We start from the raw sequence: 11,336 nt of genomic DNA, 5'->3' as shown, positions 1-11,336 counted from the left end.
ATGTTGAAGGTGGGGTAGTGTTAATATTTTATTGGACAGCCAAGTGCTCAGATTAGTGCCACTCACAAATTAATCAGTACTTTGAGATAATAATAATAATAATAATAATAGTAGTAGTAAATAAGTAGTACAAAGTAATAGTGCTGTCTCTAATTTGAAAGCTTACTGTTCATTCCTACTGCCAGTTAGCAGAGGAGATATTTATCATACAAAAACACTGTCACAGAACTTCGGCTATAGAGTTTGTTTGGGAAAATCTCTCCCTACTCTCCTCTTCCTCCCCATTGCATAACAAAACTAACAATCCCACCCCCCCATCTGCTCCTACTGTGGGATCTTCCGGTCCTGGCTGTGTTCCTGTTCTGCTGGCTTCCAATGACATCTTGCTCCCAGCTCAGCCAATTACAGAGCTGAGCGGGAAGCAAGATGTCAGCGGAACCTGGCAGATGAGGAACACAGCCTGGACTGGAAAATTGCACAGCAGGTGTAGTGGGGAAGGGGTGAAAGGGATGTGGTGCTGCACCCCAGCACATGGACTTCGGCAGGGGCGTAGCTAATGTCTCCTGGGCCCTGGTGCGAGAGGTCAACTTGGGCCCCCCCCCCCCCTCCTTTCTCGACCAAGTGATGCTATTGGTGTGTGTATATATATATATATATATATATATATATATATATATACATACACCAAGACAGATATTACCAATAACACCAGCATATTGGAAGAGAAAGTATTATCACCGTACATATTACCGCCATACTGTTACCGACCAAATCCTGTATACTGAGACCAATATTACCAGTAATACCAGTATATAGGAAGGAAACATTACTGCCACACCACAACCACTACCATCACCACCATATTGTTACTGACCAAATCCAGTATACTAAATCACCTCATCCAGTCATATAGAGGTGGCCCCAGCTCTACACAGGCTCTATACACCATATACATTACAGTGCAGTTATATCAGGTGACTCACAGGAGACGTCTTTTCTGATCGGAGTTCTTTCCTTTCCTTCTTCTCTATCCGTCCTGGGCCGTTATGAGAACTTCTCCGAGCCACGAATCCACAGAATCTGCCAGACAGACATATTAGGCTCCTCACACTGGCACCATCCTCATCTCTATACACACTGCGTATCTGTATTGGCCCCTTTACACCCTCATTTAGTGGGTAGCCCTGACTCTATGTTACCCCCTAATAATATATTCCCCCCTCTGTGTATTCCCTCTCCCCCTATGTTGCCCCCCCAAATAGATGGCCCCTCTCCCCCCATGTTGCCCTCCTTATAGATGGCCCCCTCTCCCCCCACCCTCCCTTATAGATGGCCTCCTCTCCCTCCTCCATATAGATGGCCCCCTCTACCCCCTCCCTTATAGATGGCCTCCTCTCCCCCCTCCTTATAGATGGCCCCCTCTACCCCCTCCCTTATGGATGGCCCCCTCTCCCCCCACCCTCCCTTATAGATGCCCCCCTCTCCCCCACCCTCCCTTATAGATGGCCCCCTCTCCCCCCACCCTCCCTTATAGATGGCCCGTCTCCCCCCACCCTCCCTTATAGATGGCCCCCTCTCCCCCCACCCTCCCTTATAGATGGCCTCCTCTCCCTCCTCCATATAGATGGCCCCCTCTATCCCCTGCCTTATAGATGGCCTCCTCTCCCTCCTCCTTATAGATGGCCCCCTCTACCCCTCCCTTATAGATGGCCCCCTCTCTCCTCACCCTGCCTTATGGATGGCCCCCTCTCCCCCCACCCTCCCTTATAGATGCCCCCCTCTTTCCCACCCTCCCTTATAGATGGCCCCCTCTCCCCCACCCTCCCTTATAGATGGCCCCCTCTCCCCCCACCCTCCCTTATAGATGGTCCCCTTTCCCCCCCTCCCTTATAGATGGTCCCCTTTCCCCCCCTTATAGATGGTCCCTCTCCCCCCCCCACCCTCATAGATGCCCCCCTCTTTCCCCCACCCTCATATACCCCCTCTTTCCCCCCACCCTCATAGATGCCCCCCTCTTTCCCCCACCCTCATAGATGCCCCTTTCTTTCCCCCCACCCTCATAGATGCCCCCCCTCTTTCCCCCCACCCTCATAGATGCCCCCCTCTTTCCCCCCACCCTCATAGATGCCCCCCCTCTTTCCCCCCACCCTCATAGATGCCCTCCCTCTTTCCCCCCACCCTCATAGATGCCCCCCTCCCTCATAGATGGTCCCCTCTTCCCCCTACCCTCATAGATGCCCCCCTCTTCCCCCCCACCCTCATAGATGCCCCCTCTTTCCCCCCACCCTGCAGGCTGATAAAAAACAAAAAAAAAATTAACTCACCTGACAACGCGCTCCCACGTTGATCCTCACTCGTTCGATCTGTCCCCGGCTGCTGCGCGGCTGCCGGGGGTGTCGCGTCTTATCCCCGGCAGCGCGCGCATCCCAGAGATCCCTGCGCGCCGGAACCGGAAGTCAGGGCCCAAGGCGCGCAGGGAGATCTGGGATGCGCGCGCTGCCGGGGATGAGACACGACACCCCCGACAGCCGCGCAGCAGCCGGGGGAAGACGAAGCCGGACTCTTGTGACCGCAAGCAAAACAATGCTTGCGGTCACAAGAGTGATTGATCGGGAGGGCCTCGCGGGGGCCCCCCTTCGTGGCTACGCCACTGGACTTCGGCATTGGCATAAGGCTGGGGGCACAGGTCATGACATATACAGCTGCTGCGCTTCCACATTCAGTAGCAAAGAAACCTGGGGGTGCTTGCATTGTATGGTCAGCTCACCTGTCACACAGCACCAAAACCTCTGTAACCACACAGTGGCATTATACTAATTGAATTGTTGCATAACAAAGACCATTGTCTCCTGGTAAGCATGCATAGTCAATAATATAATTAGAAAAACTTAATAATATAATTAGCCTAAGTTTAATGCCCTCAATTGACCTGCATGATTGACTGGTATCTTTACTTGGGCTGGGACTTCCTGCGTTTGGTCTGTTGATTTGAACAAAGAGAAGACCAAATATCGGCACGACAGTTTGACCATATAAAAAACATTGGTTTAAACATAGAAAACTTAAAAAAATAAAAATAAAGACAGTATATTACAAAACTGTGATGACAACCCCTGTTAATTTATTAAAAAAAAATCTGTCAGTGCATCTTTAAAGGAAAAATCTCACCGGCGACAAGGGCAGGAGGGAACATACCACACAATCATTACTTACCTCTCCCCTTGCCTGTGATGCGTTGCGTGGCAGGCTCTGGGATTTTTCCCCTCAGTTCTGATGATGTCACGACTTAGGGGTGTGGTGTGCTCAGCCAATCAGTGTGGGCAGTCCATCAGCCGGGTCGTGACATCAGCTCTGCAGAAGATCCCGGAGCCCGATTGGGGTCCCAGAGCAGCAAACCAGTGCTGGAGAGGCACGGGGAGAGGTGAGTTGGAATAGTTTATTATGTCCCCGTCCCCCCCTGCAGTTTGAAATTTTTTTTCATATGGCTGGATATCTCCTTTAAGCTTTCTTAATCAATTAGAGTTTTATTAGGGAACACTAATAAATGGGAAACTAAGTATCATTTACCATTTGATCAATTGTAAATAACTACAAGTGTGTCACCCTCGACTTATGGGTCACTAAAGCCTATCCCACATTTATACCAAGCTTCAATCTCAGTACCCACAACACCTACATTTAGAAATGGACCATATGCTACACTATACGTCACAATGCTGGTATGCTAACAGATACCCCAAAAGTTCTGCATGTTAATAGTGTGACCAGAGCTTTAGTAATGACCATACTGGCTGACAGCCGACTAGCATAGACGCAGATATCACCCTGAAAAAGCTAAAATAATAAAATGCTACACAGGGATCTGTCCCAGACATATAGCAATACATGTTGCTTATATTTTATTAGGGAGGATGCTATTTAAAAAGCTTTGTGTGTCTGACCTTATCTGGGCTCGCTGCATCCTCCCTTGGCTGGAACCTTTCTGCCTTCTTGGACAGGAAATCAGGGAATTGTAGAAAGCCTGGGAGACCTGACCATGAGGTCTATCACACAAAGGCCTGATTTTCCTTACCAGAAACAAGCAGGCTAAACACAGCTTTCCTAAGGAACAACCATCATGTTCCATCCATGATCTCATGCAAGGCATTCACTTCCACATGTTGTATTTTATCTGATGGACCCCGGAAACAGACGTCTACAGGTGGCTGTCTCTCACTTCTGTAGGAGACTTTGACTTGGCTAAAATCCATGTTTAAAGACATGACAATGACTTACAGGATAGCTACCTATAGGTTTCTTCCATCTGGAGAAGAGCTAAGCTAGTGGTCATGCAACATCCGCATTGACGTCTAGAGGGAGAAAGGTTTTGTTAAAGCACACATGACACTACAGTAAAGCCAGGACTTGGCAGGGGGAGCAGGGGGGAGGTGAGTATAACGTCTTTGTTGTTTTCATTATGCTTGGAGCCAGATTACCCTATAACAATGGTACTTGCTACAATATAATCTTTGCATTGTTGCACCTATGTTCATACCTCTTCCCTGTCATCTTGGAAGTATAAGTTGAGCAATAGTATTGCTGTACTATTGTGACCACTGGTCCCTGCATACAAGTGTTATGATGGTGACAGAGTAAGCTTTCATCTGGGGATTATTCTTCTAAGATGCCAGGAAGGTGGAGGTAACCCCTCATACTGGCACTCTTGCAGATCCCCCTCACTTCCACTGGCCTCTTCTTTGCTATTGATGCAAAATGTGCAATGAAAACCTGCAGAAAATCTGCCAGGTCTAAACAGGGCTTTAGAATAGGAACACAGGAGCAGGTTTTCCTGTCCTCATCTGTCATGTAGCCTCTCCTGCTCCTGGCTAGCCCCTAGTGATCTAGTTATAATGGAGGGAAAGGCCTTGTTATGTAGGGTGTGCAGCTCACACTGCATCACTCTATGTATATATATGTACACATAGCCTAGCAGCCTAGTGTGGTGACAGCTGCCGGCAGCCAGGGGGTTAAGCAGCCGTGTCTGTGAGTGGGGGTGTGGACGCCGAGCTCCCTCCCTCCTGTCAGCGCTCACTCCCTCTCTCACACACTTCCTGACTCTGCCACATTTCTTTTGTTTTGAAAGGGGCTGTGACGTCACCCGCCGCCTCCAACACTGGGGCTCCTCGCCAGCCGAGGTCACAAGGTTCAGCCGGCCACGCCCACCCTTCCCAATCCACCACAGTCCACGCCCACATCCCCTTCCGCAGAGTCCTCCTCATTTTCCCGTCAGGAGGTGCGATATCCCGGTCACGTCCGACATCAAAGGCCACAGGGAACTTCAAAGGACAAGCCAGCCAAGCCCCCTCCTCCTCCGTGCCAATCCCCCTCTCACGCCCACCGCTGCCCCGCTCCTGTTCTAATTCCAATCCTTTCCTGCCTCACTCCTCTATTTATGTTTCCGATTAGAATAGACACGCCCATTCCCATGACGTCACAACACTTCGTCTTATTTTCAATTCTCGGTCGCTTACGTGCAGCGCTAGGGCGGGGGCGTGGCGAGTGTGAGAAATGGGTGTGGTGAGTGTGTGGAGTGGGCGTTTCGGCGAGATAGAGGCGTGGCTGAGAGGCAAATAGGCGTGGTAACGTGATCGGAGAGAAATGTTTATGCGATAGAGGGGCGTGGCTATGGCTGACAGAGGCGTTGGTATGCAGTGGGGAGGCGTGGTCACGTGATGGAGGGGCGTGGCTTGCGCTCCGCTGTGTTGAATGCCGATTTCGCCCTTCCTCCCCCCAGTTTATAACGTGCGGCCACTTCCGCTGGCTGCTCAGAAGCGGTGCGATCATGGCGGAGCGCGGTCAGCAGCCTCCCGCAAAACGGCTCTGCTGCAGACCAGGCTTCGGCTCGGCTTGCAGGCCGGGCCAGCGGGCGGCGGGTGGCGGGGGAGCCCAATGCGGGGCCGGTAGCTCGGCCCATGGAAAGACACAGAACCCGGAGTCCCTGCTGGACATCGCGGCCCGCAAGGTAGCAGAGAAGTGGCCATTCCAGAGGGTGGAGGAACGCTTCGAGAGGATCCCCGAGCCCGTGCAGCGCCGCATCGTCTACTGGTCCTTCCCCCGCAGCGAGAGAGAGATCTGCATGTACTCGTCCTTTAACACGGGGGGAGAGGACGGCGGCGCCGCCTCCGGGGGGGTGAACACGGCGGCGGTGGCCGCGGCGGCTGCCACTGGGGCGGCCTCGGTGGCGGCCACAGCTGCTGTAGCCGCGGTGGCGGCGGTGGTGTCTGGCGGTGCTGGAGGAGACGGCAGCGATGAGAACAGACTGCCCTTCCGCCGGGGGATCGCTCTGCTGGAGGGCGGCTGCGTGGACAATGTCCTGCAAGTGGGTGAGTCCCCGGCCATAGAGCTGTCATGTACCCCGGGGGTGTCAGCCGGAGGGCCCCGGCGTCATGTGACCAGCAGCCCCCCATCACCGCCGAGAACAAAGGCAGCGAGTCCGCACAATGCCGGCGGAGCCGGTGCCCGAGCCGTGCGGGGGATGCCGCCTCCTTTGTTGTGGCCTCTCCGGGCACTGCTGGGCACAGCCTGGCCATGGCTGCAGAACTACAACTCCCAGCAGGCCTGGCAGCTGGAGGCAGTCCTAGCAATGCAGGAGGCTGGCAGGGCATGCTGGGAGTTGTAGTGGAGCCATTCTATTGCTGGTCACGTTGGCATTTAAAGGGCACCTGTCACCATGAAATGGCTGGCAGCACCATGCTGTGGAACCTGTCCTGTGTGATTAGAAGCCCAGGGGGGGATGGATGCAACTTGTCAACTATTTACATTCTATCGTGAGTGACAGCTGTCAATCAGTAGGACCGCCCACTGGACTCCTAAGCAGGAAATGAATACAGCAGCTCATGCATTGTAATGAGTAGGTCCTAATTAGTGACAGATTTCTGATAGGACCGCCCTCTGGACTCCTGAGCAGGGATCTAGGGCTGAATCTGTGTGTATATAATCTATATAGCTTCTACAACATGCTAGCAGCTGTCATCTGGCGCCATCTATTGTTCCCTGTTATCAGCCATGTCCATAGTCTTCTCCATCTTGCATTTCTGTGCAGACTGGCAGCAGCTTTGTGCATGGGGTGAGCGGTCCCTTTAAATCCAAGCAGTCTCCTTCCTCCTCTTGTCTGGGGACTGCTCCTCACTAATTGCCTGGAGGTGTCTTTTAAGATTTGGGTGTCTGGGAGAAAGCAGAGGTCACACCTCCCGATGGGCTGTGCTGCCTTGACAGGATTGTGTGTGAAAGGCCCAGGGAGAGGGGGTGGCGAGGCCGGATCACACACCCCTGGGCTGTGCTGCTGCTGCTGCATTGTGCCAGCCGAGCTCAGAATGGAGCTGTTTCTTGTCAGGACAAGGGAGTGGAGTGAAAACAATACCCACCTTTCATGTCCCCCCACCTCCTCCCCGCCGCTCCTGCCTCCTCCTGGCTTTTTATCCCTTTAGCTGTATTGTTCCTTGTCCGTACCGTCTTATTAGCACAGATTTTAGTGACAGCTACTTTGGTCAGCAGTCCAGGCGAGGGGCTGCCCGGATCTGGCGTCTGAATATGCCGTTTAGGTGGCACTGTTGTCATTGGGCGGCTTTGCACAATCTGATGCCCTGTAATATTCTGATAATAAACCATATAGTGCAGAGCTGAATTGCTGTGAACAATGCATGAGTGTGAGTGTGTGTGCCGGAGTGGGGGGTCCATGGCACGTATGCCGCTTGTGCATCTCAAATAGCCATCGGGCGTCTTCTGGTTTGTTCTCATTTTCATGTTTATTTGTGTCTTTTCAGTTTTCTGTCACCCCCCCCCCCCCCTTCTCCTCCAAAGGAAGCCAAACAAAGGCGGCTCTTCTATTGCTTTTCAGGGCTGGTTAAATAGGAGACTTGACAAAGCTGGGCAGGCTGCGGATTTAAAGGGCCAGTAGCCTGTTTTTTATAGGCTAGATTGGATGTTATAAGTAATGTAACATAAGCTACGTGTAAACTTGTGTTGACTTGGACTCTCCCTTTGTATCTGTTCTGCATGTGATCACGTCCATTGAAATCTTGTGATTGGCACCAAGGCCTGTTGGGGCTGGTTGCCTGCTTCACCTGCCTATTGGGCTTTCTTTCTCTTTAGGGTCCTATGATTATTCTTATTAGTCTTCTGGCACATTCTTGTAGTTGTGGGATCCCTCCTCTTTAGCTGGCATTGCCCAGGAGTTTTTGTCTGTGCCTGACTCTGCACGCAGGCAATGAGGGATGACGGCGGAGCTGACGGGGAGGGAGTATCAGTGGATTGCTTTTTAAGCCAGGAATTCATTGTAGAAATAAAGCCAAGGGGCAATAAAGAATAAAAAAAAAATGATTGCAGTCTATTGGAGACAGGCGTAGAAGCAGAGGAGGAGGAGAGGGCCCATTCTAGAGATCCGACTAAGGGAGGGGGTCTGTGCTTGGGCTCAGGAGAAGGGCGATTAACATTGATATATACACAGACGTCATGGGTTTACATAGACGCCACTTCTTGATGTGTTGCGATTGCACGTTCAGCTCTGCTATGTTTGTGAAATAACCAGGTGTTTGGACACTTCCCCTTTAAATCAGTCTGCGTTCTATGGTATCAGGATGGCCTGCGTTCCAGGCAGATTTGTTGTCCGCCTGGCTGTTTTGTATTACATAAGTCAAGATGGCAGCGTCTGTTACCTTCTCATACCAAGGGCAAAGCCTTTACATAGTATGGATTCCTGCGTCGTCTTCACGTGAAAGATGATAAAATCTACCTGTTTTTTTTTGTTTGTTTTTTTCTTCCGCTTTTACAACCGGTTTGGAGGCTACAGAATAGTTTACTTAAAGGGTGGGTTTATGGTGTAGATGAGGTACCCGGAGTGGTAGGGATGGTAAATAGTCACATGTGACTCGGCGGTGAGCTGTCACCTGGGTGTCTGTAGGGACGAGATGAACGTGAATATCTCAATGTGACAGGGCTGATGTGCGGATTGGAATTGCAATGTATCTGTATGGATCAGATAACACCCTGGGCAGCTGCTTTGTCGGTGAATCAGCAGACCTTGTCCTGGCAATGTATAACCAGATGACCAGCCGTTATATAATGTATCCCTTGAAGCCTTTTTTTTTCCGTTTGTGTGTCAGACCGTGAATCAATCTACATTATGGTTCTCTTCCTCCTCCGGCGGCTTCTGGCAATGTATGTTGGGTTTTTTAGTCTACCATCGGTTGTAAAGCATTCGTGCTGATCTTGTATACATATGCGCCATTTGTCGTATAGATTTTCATGAATCTCTTGCTCTTTGTGTGTGTTTTGCAGCATTGTGATTTGTGGCAGCTTCTGATGCACTGGATGCATGCTTGGCTGCACTCGGCTAAGCCAATTTCCTTTGCCGTCAAACATTCAGTAATATAAGGCACAACGCCGGTATCTGGTAATGTGAATTAGTCCGGGTATAACCACAGTGACAGGTGTCGGGGCCCGGAGACTCGTTTCCTGGGCCTTCCCTTTAATTGCCTCAGGATTCAACGTGAATGTGTCTTACATTGTTGGAACATACTGATGCTTTAATATTGGGTTTGTATGTAATTCTCTACTGATGCCATATGATGTGCCGGCGGATGAAGCAGACTGCCTTGTGTCTAGGACGTGTATACACGCTGTGGTTCTAAGCCTGCATGGTGTAAACAAACATGTCTGTCTGCAGATCCCGTCGCCCATTCTCCTCTGTACGGAACACTATGTGGTGTCAGATGAGCCACTGGTTAAATCACTGGCAAGGCGGGCAACACCCAGCTGATGGAATAGAGAAGTTATCCAGACCATAAACATAAGATTTCATTAATGCTTGAGATGTGCTGCATAGTCACTAGGCTGTGGGATGTTAGAGACTGACCCGCACAGCACACATTATGGTTTGTTCTCTGGTCATACAAGCATAGTGATCTATGGCTACACCTTGGTATCATTATCCAGAGGCTCACTGATATGACCACGGCCTAGTGTCGGTGTGTATGGTGCTGCTCTGTGGCTTGTCTGCTTCAAATGAGCAGTAGGTAGGAACATCTTCTGGCATTACGGACGTCATCATCCCTGGTATTTGACCCTTTATTAATAGGTATGAGGCCTTGTAATCTACTCTTGGCTTGGAGTTCAGACCACTGAACGTATGCCTCCGGCCCCTCGTATCCTCTGTCAGCACACCTGGTTCTGTTATTACCAGATCCATCTGTCAGGATGATCAGAGGGTCCCAAGTGCTGACTGATGGGGGGAGGTGCAGCAGGGCTGACCGCAGTTGTCTCCATCCAGGAAAATTTCCCATAAGGAAAACTGCTATTCATGTCCCTTTTTGATTCTGCCCTGACATATATGCAAACTAAAGGGAAATGAGCAGTCTTCCCTCACTGCTCGCCTCCAGCCATGCTGATTTATCTCAGTGCCTTAGGGCCCTATTCCACCGGACGATTATCGTTCAGATTATCGTTAAATCGTTCGAATCTAAACAATAATCGTTCGGTTGAAATGCAGGTAACGATTAACGACTGAACGAGAAATCGTTGATCGCTTTATAAGACCTGAACCTATTATCGTTGGTCGTTCGCAAATCGTTCTCATTGAATAAGACGTGGTTCGGTCGTTCACAGTAGATACGAACGAAATGGCGAAGAAAAACGATCGCATATACGATCATAAGTAACGATTATCGTTCCATGGAAATAAGTGAACGTTTTCAGGTCTTTCGCAATAGCGGTCGTTAGAGATCGTTAACGATTATGCAAACGATAATCGTCCGGTGGAATAGGGCCCTTTGTGCACACAGGCAGCTTGGCTCTGAGACTGCTATGGGATTTGTAGTGGGGACCTTTCACCCAACACATATGTCAGGAAAGTAAAATTGCTAAGTTCTCTTAAATGTTGCAATTACTTTGACAGCTGCAATAGAAGGTGCCCCCCATGTAAAAAAAAATCATTATGGCCACTGTATATAAATTGTGTTGTCCATTGTGTTAATAAGTGAGCAGGTGACTGGTGGATATGACAACCCCATGGACTAATGGCCCTATTCCACGGGTCGTTTTAGAGGAGCAAACGAGCGCTATTAGCGCTCGTTTGCTCCTCGTTCGCCGCTCGCTGCTGCCGCTATTCAACGCGGCTGCAGCGAGCGGGAGGGGCGGCGGGGAGCTGCGGGGGGGCTGCTCGGAGGATCGCTGATCGTCCGGGCAGCCCATAGGATATAGCAGCGTCAGCTGCCGATGCTCCTATTCAACGGAGCGACGGCAGCAGATCGCTGCTATATCAGTCGCTTGTTTTTCAACATGTTGAAAAACAAGCGACTGCA

At 50.7% G+C, this 11,336-nt stretch overlaps 1 protein-coding gene across 1 annotated transcript in view; it reads left to right on the top strand.

Moving 5' to 3' along the window:
• The first annotated feature begins 5,765 nt into the window (after positions 1-5,765).
• ZSWIM6 (zinc finger SWIM-type containing 6) overlaps positions 5,766-11,336 on the top strand; it is an 81,639-nt gene continuing 76,068 nt past the window's right edge. Inside the window, exon 1 of the mRNA XM_069962731.1 lies at positions 5,766-6,362. Coding sequence (XP_069818832.1) covers positions 5,822-6,362 — 541 coding nt within the window. The 5' untranslated portion in view covers positions 5,766-5,821. The remainder of the gene's footprint in view (positions 6,363-11,336) is intronic.

This window comes from Dendropsophus ebraccatus, chromosome 3 (assembly GCF_027789765.1).
Source record: "Dendropsophus ebraccatus isolate aDenEbr1 chromosome 3, aDenEbr1.pat, whole genome shotgun sequence".
Lineage (NCBI taxonomy): Eukaryota > Metazoa > Chordata > Amphibia > Anura > Hylidae > Dendropsophus > Dendropsophus ebraccatus.
Note: the sequence above shows the minus strand (reverse complement) of the source record. Positions and strands in the feature narration are given on the sequence as shown.